Source organism: Manis pentadactyla, chromosome 10 (assembly GCF_030020395.1).
Source record: "Manis pentadactyla isolate mManPen7 chromosome 10, mManPen7.hap1, whole genome shotgun sequence".
NCBI classification, from domain to species: Eukaryota; Metazoa; Chordata; class Mammalia; order Pholidota; family Manidae; genus Manis; species Manis pentadactyla.
Window position 1 is genome coordinate 102,971,668 of NC_080028.1, and position 17,819 is coordinate 102,989,486.

The 17,819-nt window shown below is 42.0% G+C and overlaps 1 protein-coding gene across 1 annotated transcript; it reads right to left on the minus strand.

The window, feature by feature from the left end:
- Nucleotides 1-9,128: 9,128 nt before the first annotated feature.
- LOC130685155 (lysine-specific demethylase 4D-like) lies at nt 9,129-11,080 on the minus strand. The gene has a single exon (XM_057508325.1). It carries the CDS (start codon nt 10,698-10,700, stop codon nt 9,129-9,131), a length of 1,572 nt encoding a protein of 523 aa, XP_057364308.1. The 5' UTR covers nt 10,701-11,080.
- Between the last annotated feature and the right edge of the window lie 6,739 nt (nt 11,081-17,819).

Below are 17,819 nucleotides of genomic sequence, written 5' to 3' on the forward strand. Positions count from 1 at the left end.
GTCTCCCCTCCCTCCTGCTCTCCAGCCACTTTGCTAATCTGTGAGCATGTTAAGGATGTGCATACCTCAGGGCATTTGCACATGTTGCCGTCTGCATATAATGGTGCTCTCACACCTGTGTCCACATGGTGTACCTGTAGACTTCATCCCCAAGAAGCTGTCTCAATCAAAGAAGCCTCTTCCCCCATCTCGGAAAAGACCATCCTATCAAATGTTGTCTCTCTCTAACCCCCTATTCTGCTTCATTTTTCCATGTGATGCTTAGACTACTTGACATGTTATTACATGTCACTCTTTATAATGAGGATATAAGCTCCAGGAGAGTTGAAACTTTGCCTTTTTCACTATTGTGTCCCCAGTTCCAAGAACCAAGCCTAGAACACAGTAAACATGTGCTGAGTGAATGAATGGACCCTGAAATACACAGAATCTTTTGAGTGAATCTTGTGAATCTTTTGAGAAGAGGCTCTGAGAGATGGGACAGAGAAAAGATGCTCTCTGACATAGCCCTTTTTTGGGTGGGGGCCCTGAACAATTATGGCACAAGGACACTGGGTGTCCAGATACTGAGGTGACATAAGAAAATGCAGAAACTCAGCAACACAGATGTTACCTGTTTGTGGGGTGCATCCCCCACCACACTCAGTTCTGTCCCTGCCCTGTCCTCCCTGGAATTGCTTATCTCTGTAGCATCCACACTTGCTGAGGATCAGTGAGAAGGGCCTCACTCGTACCCTGCAAGCCATGAGGGACAAGAACACATGAGGAATTTCAGCCTGAGAGGCTGGTGAGCTGGGCGGGATGGGCAGGGCAGCGGGAGAGAGAGGCTGCTATTCCCTGGTGCTCTGTTCAACCCAGATCGGTTTCCTTTCTGCTTATCTCTGGAGCCAATTCCTAGCAACTGTTTGTGGTTTCCTATTTAGAATGATGAAAGGGAACACAAACACTGGAGGGGAAAAGAACTTGAAATCCATAGCCACAATCCAGTGAAATAAATATCATGCTGAAGTTATTTCTAAGTATCTGCAAAGGACGTTTTACACACCTAGAAACTGAATTGGTGCAATGGTTAATTTTGATGAATAATTCCGTGTGGCCAGGTAGTCAGACAAATCCATAACTGAAGCTTTTTATAAATCTTAGAGATGTTCCAAGAGTTGAATACCAACCTCTACACAAGTCAAATGCAGCTTCTAATGTCCAACTGATAAGTTGGCTTTTAAGTAATAATCATAACAGCTAATGTTTATTTAGCACAAATTATGTTTGCACTGGTCTGAACTGTGTACAAATTCCAGCACAGATGCTATGTGGCTGAGAGCTCCCTTGGTCTAAATACAGAAATGGAGAGCAGCGGAAAGGACCGATTTATTGAAAGATTACTCAATAGTCAGTGTAGGACTCTGAATAAACCTGACTGTTTATGAAGTCTTGAACTTGCCTTGGTGACACTGCAACAAGGTTGAACATGACAAGGAATGGAATTCACAAATGAGCATGTGTGACTTTTTTGTACAAATATGTAGTCTATCAGGAGAAAAAAAGTTTCCTACCAGTAAAAATTATGGATACTCTCATACCTGTGTCCACATGGCACACCTGTAGACTTCATCACCATCCCAGAAAAGGCCACCCTATCAAATGCTGTCTCTCTCTGACAGTTTGGCAGTTTCTTACAAAGTAAGTATACTCTTACATAGCAATCGCACTTCTTGGTATTTACCCCAGTGAGTTGAGAACTTACATCTGCACAGAAGCCTGCACTCAAATGTTTACAGTAGATTTATTTATAATTGCCAAAACTGAGAAGCAGCCAAGATGTCCTTCAGTAGGTGAGTGGATAAATAAACAATGGTATATCAATGCAGTGGATTATTATTCAGCAATAAAAAATGAGCTATAAAGCCACAAGATATGGAGGGGACTTAAATGCATATTACTAAGTGAAAGAAGTCAGTCTGAAAAGACAACATCCTGTATGATTCCAACTATATTATGTGGATGAAGCAAAACTATGGAGGCAATCAAAGGATCAGTAGCTGCCAGGGGTTTGGGAAAAGGGACAGATGTATAGGCAAGTGACAGAGAATTTTGGCAAACTAGTCTATGTGACGTTATAAAGGTAGATACATGTTATCATACATTTGTCAAGCCCATAGAATGTACAACATCAAGAGTGAGCCATAATGTAAACTAGGGGCTTGGATGATAATGATGCATCAATGCAGATTCATTAATTGCGACCAATGTACCACATTTGGTATGTACGCTGGTGGAGGAGGCTGGGAAGGGGTCTGTGGACATTCTGTGTATTTTCTGCTTAGTTTTATTGTGAGTTTCTCTAAAAAATAAAGTCTATTAATTAAAAAAAGTAATGGGAAGTTTCTGGAGGTGGTAATGACAGCAGTACTAGAACTAAGCATAATAGGGAGAGAACGTGAGAGTACATCCCTGGGCTCGTACTTGCCTTACAGGTGGGAGAATGTATGGATACACATCCAAATTAACTGAGCATCTCCTGCATGCCTGTCACATTTCCATCCCACAGTATCTTCACAAAACTGCTGCACTCTAATTCTGGCTCAGAAAATCAATGACCTTTGGCTGACAGTCACACAACAGGAAAGTGGCAAAGTGCACATTCAAACGCAGTCCTATTGCCTGTGAGTGCAGTTCTCCCTCTGACTTCTGAAAGGTAACAGCAGTGACTACGGAAAGATTTGCTTCACAAGACACGTCATGCTTCTCAATCAGCTTTGTAGCTCTCCATAGAGAGCAGGTGTATTGATGGAACGCATTCATGTATGGAGGGAAAACATCCACAGCATTATTTATTTACCTCAGTGTAAGATGAAACAAGAGCCTGCAGGGGAGGTGGTAGGGAAGAAATAGTGAACAGAGAATCATTATTACTATCCAGAGCAATATCTTTTCCAGAATTTCCCACACTGAGGACAAAAGGCCATCTTGAACTGCCTTCTCAGGGCCCTTCACTGTGGTGACATCAACCTTTTAACTCTTTATTCAGGTGCTGCAGGATATCCTGGTAACTCCAGTTACTACTGAGTCTTCTCCACCTGTCCACCTTCTCCACACAGTCTGGAGCTGTGCGTGCTGTGCCACGGGGAGGCGCCTCTTGGCCTGCAAAGATAGCCTCCTGCGCCTCCTGCTCCCGAGGACTATGACTGCGACCATGTGTGCCAGGTGGGGTGGAGATTCAGGGCAGACCTCTCTCCAGGCATCTGGTGCCCAGTGCGGCGGGCGCCGCATGGTTCACCGCCTCCCGGTGCTGCCTGCGCTTCCCAATCTCATAGCGCTCTGGCTGTTCTGTCCATTTTTCTCCTGGGTCTCCTGTTTGCTACCTTTGTAGGAGTTCTTTATATATATTCTGGATATTAGCTCTCTATTGGATATAAGTAATACAGTGTCTGTTCCCACTCCTTGACTAGTCTTTTCACTCTCTTTTTCCTATCTTTTGATGAACAGCAGTCCCTTTTTACCCGATAGTGCATGTATTATTAAAGCAGCTAACACATACGGTGCCCATCAAACACGAGACACTGTTCAGTGTACACTGCACAGAGTAATTCATTTAATCCTCATAATGACCTGATAAAGGAAATCCTATTAATCCTGTTTCTCAGATGAGGAAACTGATTCAAGGGGACATTTAAGCAACTTTCTTAAGGTGACACATCTAGTAAGTGGAGTCAGATATTAAAATAAGAATCTCCAAGATGATTCCTTAGAAGAACAAAGAGGAGTGACTTTTCCCCTATCAAGCTGCAATATTTGAGCTGCAATGGACAAACACATCTGTGTACAGAATAGAGAGGCCAGACACAGACACACGTGTGTGCAGGAATCCTTATGGAAGGGAGGTGGCATTCCAAACCAGTGAGGAGAGGTGGACTATGCAGTATGTACTATTGGTATTGGTACTTTTTTTGGAAAGAAAAAGAGCTCTGCTTCACACCACTTACATAAATAAATCTGCAGAACACAACAGAACTTTAAGACAACTAGAGAAAATATTGAAGAATGTCTCCATGAACTCGAGTAGGAAAAATATTTTAAAGAGCCACAAGCACCATGATGGAAATGTCTGATATATTTACCTGGCTCCAGTGTAATGACTATGACGGTTAATTTTACATGTTGACTTGACTGAGCTCAAGGATGCCCAGATAGCCGGAAAAGCATTATTTCTGGGTGTGTCTCTGTGGGCGTCTCAGGAAGAGACTAGCATTTGCATCAGTAGACTGAGTAAACATCACCTTCACCAATACAGGTGGGATCATCCAGGCTGGGAGCCTGAATACAACAAAGGTCGGAGGTAGTGCAAACCCACTCTCCCTGCCTAAGCTGACACATCCATTTTTGCCTCTCCTGGGACATCTGACATAGGCGCTTCTGGCTCCCTGGCTTTTAGACCCAGATGTGGTCTTATACTATTGACCTGTATTTCTCAGGCCTTTTGACTTAGATGGAATTACACCACCATATTCCTGGTCCTCAATTGCAGATAGCCGATCTGGCAGATTATGGGATTTCTCAGCCTCCATAACCACCTGAACTAATTTGTGCAATTAAAGCTCTTATATCTGTGTAGATACTATTGTTTCTGTTTCTCTGCAAAATACTAACACACCATAAAAAATAAACAAAATTACAGTCTAGACAATATCCATCATATCATAGATAAGTTTTCACAAATGCTTAGGGTGCCTAACTGGTTTTCTTGGTTTCACTGGAGATGGCTGGTAATTGTAGGTCTGCTTTGGTTATGTAACTGTATTCCTATTATGTTAATTTGGGGGCGCAATTTAATTAGTAGTTTAAAATCTATACATGCTTAAGTTACTCTACAAGAAGATATGTCAAAGAAATAACCAATCTTCCCATGTTTTCTTCCTCCTGCTACTTCTATAGCTTTTCTTCTTCCTTCCTAATTACAACCCTTAAATAGAATTCGTGCCTCATATCGAATTCTTCCAAGTGGTAAAGATACCTCAAGACAAATGTTGGGCATAAAACCCACAGTGCATAAATCTGCAAAGAAGTAAAAAGCTAACCTTTTCAAACAATATGGCTTCTCTCTCACTTACCAACTTTACATTTCCCTGTATGGCCCCGGAAGATAACTGGTTAGCCAGAGACGGGTAAGATTCCTCAAGGGAGGAAAAACCCAAGACAGGCACAGTTACAGGGGGGCCATCAGGTGAGAAATTGGGGATCAACAGAGGTGAGGCTTAGAACCTCACCCCCCCTGTTTTGAGAGAAATCTTCTGCATACGTGGATGTTTTGTTGCCCTTGTCTAGTTTGGATTGATATTTAGCCTGTAGGCACACACCTGATCATCTACATTTGCTTTCTTACAGCACCAAACTATGTTTTCTACCTTTATCTTGCATCTACCTACCACTTCAGCATTTTATTAAAAATAATAATAATAATAAAAATAAGGGAGAAATGTGGGATTCACATATGAATCAAGTATAAAAATCAAACAAATATTCATATTTGACCTGATTGTTTATAGTTCATAATGCATGATCAAAACCAAAAATTTCTGTGATGACTGCCCTTGTACTGTTCACCATGTAAGAACTTGTTCGTTGTGCTTCAGAAGATAGGAGACTGATGAGAATTGGGCTTGGGGTGGATTAATGGCATCGAGTCCCCTGTACAGAATTTTATTGTTGTTAACTGTTAACAACCATTTGATCAATAAATATGAGAGATGCCCTCTCAAAAAAAAAAAAAAAAAGATACTAAAGAAACATAATAACTAAATGTGACTTGTGACCTGTGATTAGATTTCAATTTGAGGGGGAAAAAAGCAGTAATAAATGACAGTCTCTGAGAAATTAAAAAAAAATTACAGTCTAGAAGTTTTTATCATACATAAAATAGACAATGAATTAGTATTGTGAATCCTACAGTGATGACTAAAAAAGAAGTCAACCCCCAAAAATGGGGAAAGCCTTAGAATAGATAATTCAAAAAAGAGGAAATTCAAATGGCTTCTAATTATTAAAAGATGTTCAGGTCACTAGTAATCAGGGAAATGTAATGAGATACTATTTTTTACCTATTTCGATTAGGGAAAATAAAAAGGTCTGACAATACAAAAAAATGGGTCAAGATGTAAAGAAATCAGAACCCTTGCACACTGCAATGGAGACAGAAATTGGAGGCTAATCTGGCTATTTCTAGGAAAGTTGAAAATGAACAAAAATACAATCCAGTAATTCTATTTCTATGTACAATGCTGTTCAGTACTGTTTGAATGAACAGAGATTTGGTAGAAATCCTATTGTCCATCATCAGGGGAAAGAATAAAATAAAAAATTACACCAGATCTAGTTTGTTGGACTGACTAGGAGCTATATATAGCAATGTCTTTAGATCCTGTAAATGCAATATTGACTTTTTAAAAAGATGATAGTGGGGAATAAGTTACTGAAACAACACATGACATATTACTTTTGGCTGTATAGACTTTCCCATATACACTTGAAGAAAGTATGCACTGAACACTTGATCATTATTTCTCAGAAGTGGAAAGAGGCCTGGAAGATCGAGGCAGCAAGAACAAAGGTCATTCAGCCTTTATATAATTTTCATTATGAACGTCCTTTGCTTTTCCAAGATTGAGTATAGCAAAAACTCATTGGACATGAAGAAACAGCTGGATATGGGGATTTTTTATTGAGAAGAGCGGTCCAAAGTGAGTGTCCAAATTGAGGGTGTTGACATGAAGTAAGATAGGCCTTGAATAGAGGTGCTTGAAGAAGTTGCTCTACCACCACCTCCAGCTCCCAGTCCTTTCAAGATCAGTTAGAAATGAGTTTATCTGTACAGCAAAACTGTATATTTTTAATGTATGAAAGTAACTGAGTGAAGACACAGGAGTGCAATGAGAGCAATGTTTCCTGGAAATTTGTGTTTTCTTGTCCTACAAAATCCCCAGTTTTTTTATCTTATGCTTCCCAGGGCATCTATCTGCTAGGGAAGAGATTGTGATAATTCTGAACTATATAACAAGGAGAATTTCAGTTTTTAAAATTTTAAATAGGAATTTGAAGCAGGCTGTTGTCTTCAGAGAGACTTTTCAGAATTCCCTTATTTCTTTATTTCTCTTCATTGCTGTTTCCACAATTGACTTCAATTGAAGGACCAAAAAACCCTCAATTTCTCATTTACCTGCCACATAAAGAAACTGCCTTGCTCCTGTAAGATCCACTGAACATCCAGCTGCCCTCTAGGGCTTCTCCCTCCCAAGTGACTCCAGGCAGCCCCCACTGTGGCTCGGCCATCTCAGGGTCTGGCTTACTCCCTGCTGGCAGGCCTCTCACTCCCATCCCACACTATGCCTGGAGTCCAGGCGCCCGGCTTCCCCTGTCCACAGAATACAGTCCTGGGCCCTGTTATATTAGGAGAGACAAAATTGCCCAGATAGGAAGGGAGACATGGGTTTTTGCTGCTCCTCAATCTGAACTTCAGATACACACTTTTTTTTCCCACTATATCTGCCTGTAGTTTTACATGGTAATTCTAATTCCAAAGCCTTGCTGAAAATCTGTGGTGGAGAGCTGGAGGGGAGAGATGGTTTCCTTCTCTGAAATGTTTCCTTCTGTATCCAAACTATCATTTTCATATCCAAAGTTGATTCTGAGCTGTCTACTTCAGTGCATTTCAATACTAATCCTTAAGTCTAAGTAACTCTCACTTATATTCCTTAAGATGTTCTTTTACTCCTGCCCCCACCTTGTCCACAGAAGTAAGATGATTGTTTAAATGTGTAAATCACTTCACGTCAAGTGCTTTTCTAAGTTTCCAATGCCTTCTCATTTCAAGTTGAAAAAATTCAAATATTTCACATGAACCACAGCGCCTATATGCCTCAGACCCTGCCTCCCTCTCTCTTCCTCTGCCCCAGACACAAATGAGCTTCCTTTCTATTCCCAAGGAAACAAAACCATCAAGTCCCACTTTAGGTCTATTATACTTGCTGTTTCCTTTAAGTGAGAGTCAGCTCTGGACCTTCCTTCTCGCCGACTGGGTCTCAGAAAGGCCTCCTGCTCCAGGACGCTTTCCCGGGCCACCTACAGGCCAGCCCTGCCCGTTCTGCTCTATCGTCCCATCCCCTTTACTTCTTCACAGCACATTTTGCCAATTGGTGCTGTCATATTCATTTATTAGTGGACTTGCTTATTGGGATGAATCAATGAATTAACCATGTGAAATATAGTGTTGAAAAGGAAGTGGAGACTCAGAGCAAAGACAGTGGCACTTGTGTTCTGTGCTTGCTCATCTCTCCCGGCAACTTGGGTTGCACTGCCCGGCCACGTACAGTTTCCCAGGTGGTTTCCACCAAGTCATCCTTAGATATGGCTGACAAACCAAATCCCCCCTCCCAGCTAGCCAGCCAGAACCCAACAAGCATCCCCCCAAATCATTCACCAACATCACACAATATAACCATCCCATAAAATAAGTTTTGTTTGAAATGTTTTGATATAACTATTAAAAAGAGTGCAGAAAAGAATAACCTTCATTCTTCAATTGGCTGAATTGGTGATATTAGAAATAAAATCAAATTTTAACATTTTGGTTACCTTTAATGTATTTTTGAAAAAAATACTGGTTATACATTTTAAAGGCACCAATGACTCAGAAACATAAATATTTTCTGAGCCTCTATAGACCAAACTGGTCAAAAGGGCCTAGTCTTCTAAGAAAGTGTGGAGGAGAGGGAAAGGGGGAAGGGAAGAGATCAGAGGGGAACCAAAGTCCAGGATTCATCCAAATCGCAGCAGCACCCAGAGCTGGCCGAGAGAATGGGGTTTAGGTGCAGATCAGGCTTTGGCAATGTCTGTGGGGCCTCATTTGCAGAAACAAGCATCCAGTGGATGAAACCTCGCTGGCAACAGAGAAATCATCAGTGTAGAAAGAGGTAATGGTGTCTGGAAGGAAGAATGAGCTGTAGGTCATAAATAATGTGGACTAAGCAGGTCCCGTGGCAGCACCGCACGATGTGAAGGTTCTGAGGCGTACACGTGCCCAGTCTTAGGGAGCCTCCACGCGTCAGTTTAGCGGGCTACCAAAACGTCCCCTGGGCTTAGGGTGCAGGGACACAGCAGCACCTGGAAGCCTTAGCAGAATGTGGGAACACAGAGCTCGGCGGTGCAGCGTTGTCCAGTGAGGGTCCGTCCAAAGACAGGGCCTGAGCATCGGGATCCTGAGCTGCGCATGCTGTGCTCAGCAAGAGGCGCTTCTTGGCCGGTGCCTGGTCAGTCAGCTCCTGAGTCCCCTGCTCCCGAGGACGACGGCCAGGACCCCGCCTGCCAGTTGGGTGGAGACCCAGGTCGGATGGGCCCCAGGTTGTCAGCAGGGCTGAGCTGTGCTCCGGGAGCCGACAAGTGGCATCCCTGCCCTGAGCTGCAGAGGGAGGATCAGAGGCCCACACGCGGCGCCGAGACGCGGGCAGCCTAGGGGCACAGCGGTGGCCCCCTCGCCCCACAGCCACCTGCCTGGCAGGGCTCAGTGAGCGGCGGGGCGGCAGGTCCCGGAGGCCCAGCGCGGCTCTCCCGGTCACCCACAACTCCTTCCAGGTGCCCGGCTCCTGGCTGCCCGTGGCCGCGGGTGCCACGTGGTTCACCGCCGCCCGGTCCTGCCCGCGCTTCCAGAGCTCATAGCGCTCGTGCTGCAGGGTGCGCACGAAGACGTCCATGGGAAAGCTGACCCTGGCCTCCCCGCAGCTGCACTGAGAGGCCGCTTTGCCATAATCGATCCAGCGCGGCATGGCGAAGTTGATGGCCTCCGCGCAGTTGAAGCCGTGGTTGAAGCCAGCGTGGTAGCCGTAGGGAAATGTGACTATGAACTCGCCAGCCTCCTGCGTGACCCGACTGAAGGGGATCCTGTTGTTCCTGAGGACAGTGGGTGACATGAGGGCCACCTTGTGCCGCAGGAAGGCCCTGCAGCTGTGGGCACTGGCCGGGAAGAGCTCCTTAGCCAGGCGTTCCAGGCGCCAGCCATGCTCTGGGGGCACCGCGTACCACGTTTTGGGCTCCCCGAAGTGCACATAGTTGATACTGTACAAGTCCATGTCCTCTGTGTGCCATGCGAATGTGGTCTTCCACATGCCGAAGTACAGGTAGGGTGTGTTGACGCCTTCGATGACCACCCCACACTCCTGCTCCAGCAGGTCCTGAATGGTACCCAGGTGTCTGAGGTTCCACTGCTTAGTGTTTGCATCAAACAGGGAGCCGTTGACGTCAGCGCCATAGATCGGTGAACTGTAGAGCCGGGTTTTCCAGAATTTTCGCTCCAAATCGTCAAAATCCAAGTCTGGTGGTGCCTGATATTTAGCACTGTTTGCCAGGTGGCGATACTCCCCAACTGTCATGGCCTTCTTCTTCTTAGAGTATTGAGTGAACACACCAGCCCTGCCGGAGACAGCCTGCTGGAGGGGAGTGGGGATTAGGATGTCACTGATGTCATCGTATGTCTTCCTGGCTTCCCACCCCTTGGGGGGGATTATCTTGGCCACACCTGCTCGGTGTGCACCTTGAGATTCCATATAAATAATATATTTCTCAAAATCATTAAACTCTTCTTCAGTTGGGTAGAAGGTCATGATTCTACAACTTGGGTTCTGGGTACAGTTTGCCTGAGACTTCATAGCCTCCATAATGAACAACAAACTCTCAAGTCTTCAGGTATGGTCTGGATAGTTGAGGATGGTGGAAAATGCTATTATTCCAAAATTAGTTTGAGTGTCTTTGAGTCAGCAGGAACAACCCGTGGACTTTGATGCAAATGAGATGATAGTTTTTGGGCTTGCTGCTTCCCCAGGAGACTGCCCTCTGGGCAGAAGCTGATACAGGAGGCTGAGCGTGCAACTCTGTGACCTTCCTCAGCTGGCACTGGGGTTTGTTCTCTGCGGCCTCCTGACTCACCCAGTCCTGGGTGTATGTTGTTCCAAATGCACTGTCTCCAGGACAGTGTTTAAAACAAAACCTAGAAGAAAGAATACAAAAGCCTGAACATTAATGTTTGGAGAAAGTTATTCAGGAGCTACAAATAAAATACCATGGGATCCCACCATGGGTTAGTATCCCACACTCAAAGAAAGGCTAAAATTTTATAAGATTGATAATATAGGATGTGGTGTTGATGTAGAACAATGGGAATTCTCATACCCTCATAGAGGGAATGGAAATCACACTTCGGGAAACTATTTGGACAGTATCTACTAAAATTGTACTTATGCATGTGTAAGATAGGACATACACAGGTGCTATGATTCAACTGTTACCACCTGTCTAGGTAATCTGTACAGCTGTGCATGGAAAGTCACCTCCAATAATGCTCATAACAATATTATTTCTAGTAGCAAATACTGCAGACAACCCAAATGTCCATCAACAGTAGAATGGACAAATACATTGTGGTACAGTCCTACAATGGAATACAATAGAGCACTGAAAATTACATGAACATATAGGGATAATTTTGCAAACATAATACTGGGCAATATTATCCAGACCTAAAAGACTATCAAATTCATTATTCCAATTTTACATGAAATTTCATCTTTTTCTATAAGTATATATAAAGGAGGAGGAAAGTAATCTATGTGAGAAGTCAGAGCAGTGGTTACCTTTGAGAAAGAGAGGTTGTGAGTGGGAGCATGAGGGGGTCTCTGGAGTAACGTTAATATTTTGTTTGGAATCTTGGTGCTGGTTACACAGCCATCAGAATAGCTAATTGTGATCATTCATCCAGCTGTTATGATTTTCACAAATTTCCATATATTTATTTAAAAACAGAGTTTAGAGTGAGAAGCACTGAAGACTAAGAGACATATTTCATTGTATTAAAAGGAAAAGGAAGAGTGAAAATAAATGAACTAAACATTTGATTGAAGAAGCTAGGAAATGGACGAAGGAGGAGTAAAGAAATAAGAAAGAATAAAAATGAAATTAATGAAAAATAATACATACAAAACAGAAGGATGATGACCAAAAATATCATTTGAAGAGACTAAGAAATGCAACAAACCATGAGCATAATTGATAAGAAAGGATAGAAAGTAGAAATAAACAATACTAGGCATTAAACAGTGCACAGATCTAGTAATATAGCAGAGAATTTTTCTAAATCTCAAGAGAATCTTATGAGCATCTGACATCAACATTTTCAACCGATAAGAAGACAATTTTCTAGAGAGGAGACATACACAAAATGGATCAAAGCAAAAACAAAAAAGCTCAAATATCCCAAATAAGAATCTGGATCAAAGTATGACCCCTAAAAAAACCTTGAGACACAATATTTATAGGTGAACCTAGCAAATTTTTAAGAAAACAACTGATTATAGAAATCTTCCATGCTATAGAAAAGGTTGTAAAGCTACTTAGATGAGGCTATACTTATCTGATTGCCAAACTGGAAAAGGACAATAGAAAATAAAGCATAAACGAAAGCTTGCTAAATAGAATATTATCTAACCAATAAAGCAAAATGCTAAAAGAATAATACATAATGATCAAACAGACTGTGTCTCAGGAATGCAAGGATGATTCAACATCACAAGATCTAATGATATAATCAGAATATTAATGAAGGAAATGAAAAATAACATCATCTTATAGGTACCAAAAAAGGATTTCATAAAATTGAACATTCATTCATGATTTGAAAACTCTTTACTTGAAAACCACTCAGAAAAATTTCTACAGTAAGATAAAGTGTTTCAATGTAAAAACAAATAGCAAGTGTCCTTAACAGTGAAATAAGAGAAACATTCTCTTGTTTAAGGTAGGAAAACAGATACATCAGCAAACTCTCTCATTAGCATGATCTCAAGTGGTCCTTTCTTCTAATTTGTGTCTCAGAAGAGCTTGAGACACATGGCTGAGACACTGAAACAAATGGCTCCTCCTCCTATGTGCCTCTTTACACATAGGCAGCTCCCCTACCCCTTCAAGGCTGAGCTTAAATATGATCTTTTCAGTGAGGTCTCCTCTGGTAGTTATTTAGGATAAAATTAGACATTATTTTCTCTCAAGAAAACATATACTCTCTTCTCAAGAAAAACCTCTCCAAATGAAACATACTGCTGATCAGGATTTATAAGTCTCTTCAAAATTCTACTCAAATCAGCCCCACCCCAATTCCATCATCCCCAGTCTAATCACAACAGAATCCAATCAGCTATCCAACCAGCTCTTCCAATTTAACTAGCCTTCCTTGTTCTAGTAAATGGCATCCTTTTCAGTGTTATCAGCCCACAAAACATTGGTGTTTTGCCTGAATTTTTTTCTCTGAGATTTCTTATAAGAAAATAGAAAAGGGAAAGAGGACTGCCAACCCTGAACAAATCTGAAATCATATTTTAAAAATAAAAAAACTTGTAAGCTCAAACAAATGGCTTCCTTCCACAGCCAGAGTTACAGAGACTAGAGCTCGGGTCTGCAGCAAGCATTGATTTGAAACAGTCTTACAAAAGCCACTAGCAAGGGCCAGAGAGAGCAAGCATGTCCTTTGCCCCAGAAAGCAGCCCCAAAGGAATGAGAGACCTAGGAATAAAAGACACACCTGTTAAGAGGAGAAACATGCCTACTCCTATCATAAGTTGGTGTATGAAATCAGAGGAGACTTCCTAGAGATTATGAATCCACTTGGACTCACCTTACAAAATTTTTGGGTATTTGTGAGTTACTGTTTCTGGACAAATTCTCTGCAAATTTGTCAGAAACCAAGAGCAGATCCAGGTTTTGTGGGGTCTGAAGATAATACAAATTTCAGGGCCTTCTTGGGAATGGAAAGATTTCCCTGGGAAAGCTGCCAGGATGGGAGGGAAAGTAGTAGAGTAAAGATAGCACCGTTGTCAGGGCACAAAACACCATTGGTACTGGGGTCTGCACAGAGCCATGGGGAGATGAAAGTCAGGCCAAGGAAATGGGGTGAGGGGGAGCTCCCAGGAGGAGGGAACCCTATTCCCTTTAGAGGGTTAGGAATATCTTCCTAACCCTGCAGTCTCCCCAATAAGACTTCAAAAGATCAGCTTGCCTGCCGCAGCGAAAAATAGTAACACCCCTATACCTCCTGTGGTCCCCAAGCATCTGCCTTTCCTTATTGGAGGTCCATTCAGATAAAAGGAAGCTGGGGCTGGGGCCCCTTCCTCTACTCCTACCACCCTCAGTGGGGGTGCCAGTTTGGCTTCTTTGAGTAAATATAATCCCTCTTCCTTTGGGTCTAGGGTTTTGGGCAAAAATTGCAAAGGAAGGCCTTGCTCTCTGTGACTCCTGCTGGTGGCTTTTGTAAGAGTGCGTCAAACCAAGGTTTGCTGCAGACATGAATACTAATGGCAGGGACCCTTGAAGTGAGCAGTAAGTGACCTCTGCCTTAGCTGGACCCTCATGCGCCAAAGAATCTGCAAAAAGTAGGATAAGAAGGATCAATATACACTTCTCCTTTTCCAACTTTAACCTCAGAGGACAGATGGAGGATCACAGCTGGTGAGACTATCTCCAGGGCTTTGTAGGACTTATTGTAATAAATGCGGGGGAGGAGTTGATGACAATATGGCTCATTCTTAGGGAGTATGAAAAATGCAATTTATTTAGACTCTAAAGAACAACATCTCCCTCTTCCTATTCCAGATATACCTAATGAACTCTCAGAGTTTGGGGATAGGTTGTTATAAAGGAGCAGCATTGTCCAAAAATGGCCCTAGATATTTCCCCAACTGGATGGAAAATGCTCAAGTTCAGATTCCTATGGGACCAGTGGCTTCCTTCCTATGGCTGGGGGGCTGAACTGTCCAAAGGAACTTGAGGTCCCCAGCTGCCTCCTAAAGCAGAGGGCTGCTGGCCTTCCCAGACAGCTCCTGTATATGGTTGGCATGACTTCTAGGCTACTTGATTCCCCAAGTCTGCATGTCTCTTTCCTGATAAAGTTGCTGTCATCAAAGCCCTATATGAAGGAAGAACAATGGGGAAGGGGCCCCTCCCTTAGAACAAAACCCAAGACACACCCAGGATCCCTCCCGAAAAAGGGATACCTTTCTGTGGAATTCTGAAGAAATGGGAAGACTGTGTCCCTTGTTTTGACACACTCTTACAGGTGTATCAAGTCCTTAACTCATACTATATAACTTTGTGGTATTTATCCCCATACTTTGCACAGCTATTGCCAACTCCACAAGGACCAATGACAGAATTATTCCCCATAGAGAAGGAGCATTTAAATAGTAAGCTTCCAGCAGGGTTAGGGTTTTTCCAGGGAGGTATATTTCAGGGAGAGAGAAACAAGCGTACTGATGACTGGATGGAGGGACAAAAGAGTGATTATAAGCATGGGTAATTAAATTTATCCTGGGTAAAAAGGAAATGAGAACATGAGGGTAGAGATGGAGAATGAAAGAGTATTTGATTTGTGGTCTGAATTTCTCCATTAGGTCAAATAATTCTGTTAGAACACTGGGAAATGTAAGCTAGAAAGAGAATGGGATGCTTGAAACAGATTTTTTAACTATCTTATTGATGTCTACAAATTTTCCCTTTTACTTTATGCTATTCAACTTTAAACTGCCCTCCTCTTGCACCATTATTTCTCCCATATTTCCCTTCCATCTTGGTCCTTAAATTCCATCCTTTCTCAAGTACAGCAACTTGATCCCATATCTTCCTTTACTGACCCAACAAAGCACCATCTCTTCTTCCACCTCTTGTAGTTCTTGTTTAGCACTTATAATTTATACCTTATATAATATGAACAGCAAGAGTCACCTTTACTTAGCACTTCACTTTGCCAGCCCTTTTATTAAGCACTTTCTATATAATATCTCATTGAAACCTCACAACTAGTTTATGAAGTTGGCACTATTATTACCCCCAATCAGTGGAGTAGAAAATGAAATGTAGAAAAATGTATATTTAATTCAACAGCTTGTGCTCTCCATCTCTAGAACTTTTCTGTTCTCTCCATGGCTATCTCTTCTGTTAAATTCCTTAAATCAACACCTCCCCCTTATTCCAGGACACAGTCAATTAAATATCACAGTCATCTTTGTCTCTCTTAAATCATCAGTTATCACTCTCTTCCTGATTTAAGCTACGGTCTTGCCTCTTACATTCATTTCAATACCACACATGTTGAAAACATGCATGAAAATAGTTTGCACCCACAAATGCATTTCCTCCCCTCTCACCTTCTGGTCTGCCCCCACTTCTCCACTGAAACTGATGGCTACAAATCATTAAGCTGTTTCCTCCCAAATGCTGCTCCAGGGGTTACACTTTATCTCTGTACATCCTTGGCTCACAGACACCTTCTTGCTCCTAAAAGGTCCCTGACCTCACTGATGCTACTCTTAACTTCCTGGTTCTTCCTCTTCCTCCTTAGTTACACTTCCTTTCCTTGCCACACACAGATGCAAAGAACATCTCTCTTCTAAATTCTTTTTCTTTCTCCCTTTAAATTTCCTATTTATGTAGATAGCTTTCTTTAGTACTGCACTTTCTCTCCTTACAAGTCTTATTTATTGTTATAGTTTTCCTTAACACTTTCTCCTAAGCTTCTGCTTTCCTTCTTTGTCTTAGGTAGGTCCACTAAGCCCCTGAAATTAACTTGGTTAGTACAAATTGGTCATCTTTCTTCTGAAACTAATTTCTTCCTTTAGATGTCTTTATTTCTACAAATGGTAAAACAGTTATCTTACTCACCTTCTTCAACCATTACATCTCCCTGCCCAGCCTATAGGCAGTGGCTGTCAGGGGATCCCATGATTGTCTACTGTGAGACCCCAGGAACACTCACACAGCACAGGGAGGCTTCTGTGCTCTCCTTACCTCCCTTGTATTAGGACCCCAAGGGCCCAGTTCGCTTTCCTCTCCAACTTAGCTGTCACCACCCAAGCCAGGCCTTGGCTGCTTTGTGCCAGGATCGCCTTGTGATAGTATCATGTCATAGGCTCCCTACTCACCCTAATTTTATAATCTTAAAATTCTTCTATAATGATATTTTATAAATTCTTTAAATATTTCTTGGGAACATATAATCAAATTTTCCATTCTATTTGAAAACTTACTCTAAAGAAATGGGAAGAATGAACAATTTAGAAGGAGAGCTAAATACCAAAAGCTTAAATACCATACTAAGGGCCTTTCCCTTAAGAAACAATAAATGCTGACTAAGAATATTACACAAGACCTCATTTCTTATTGAAATATCAAATATACAACTGAAATAATCTTTGAATTGAGCACTTTGTATCTGTTTTATAAACTAAATTATTTCCTTTGTGCATTTCTAAGGATTCTAGGAAGGATGAGGCAGGGCTATCATATCTATTATATGTGTGTGCATATATACATATATGTGTGTGTGTGTATATATATATATATTAGTCTTCAGTTATTGAGCAACAAAAGGTAATAATCTTTTATGTTATAATATAAATATGTATATAATAACTAGTATATATAACATATGTAAGTATATATTGCATATAATAATATAACTCTGCACTCAAAACAATACTGCTCAGAATTTGCCAGGTACAGACAGTAATCCTTCAGTATTCCAGCCAAATGCATCACTTCTCTATGATCTCCGCTGCTTGCTTTAACCATGAGACTGCCTGCTTGCTTCTTTCAAGCTGGGTTACAGGTACTGGTTGAGAATAAATAAATACACTTTCACTTCAGGTACACATTATATCCTTATCCATGGTATCCACAGTAACACAGAAATTCTTTATCTAAGGAAACTTGAGAGTTCTTACAATGGAAGAAAGATA

What these genes read in the sequence shown, in the direction of transcription:
- LOC130685155 (XM_057508325.1), bottom strand. Translation starts at nt 10,700, where the DNA reads ATGGAGGCTATGAAGTCTCAGGCAAACTGTACCCAGAACCCAAGTTGT.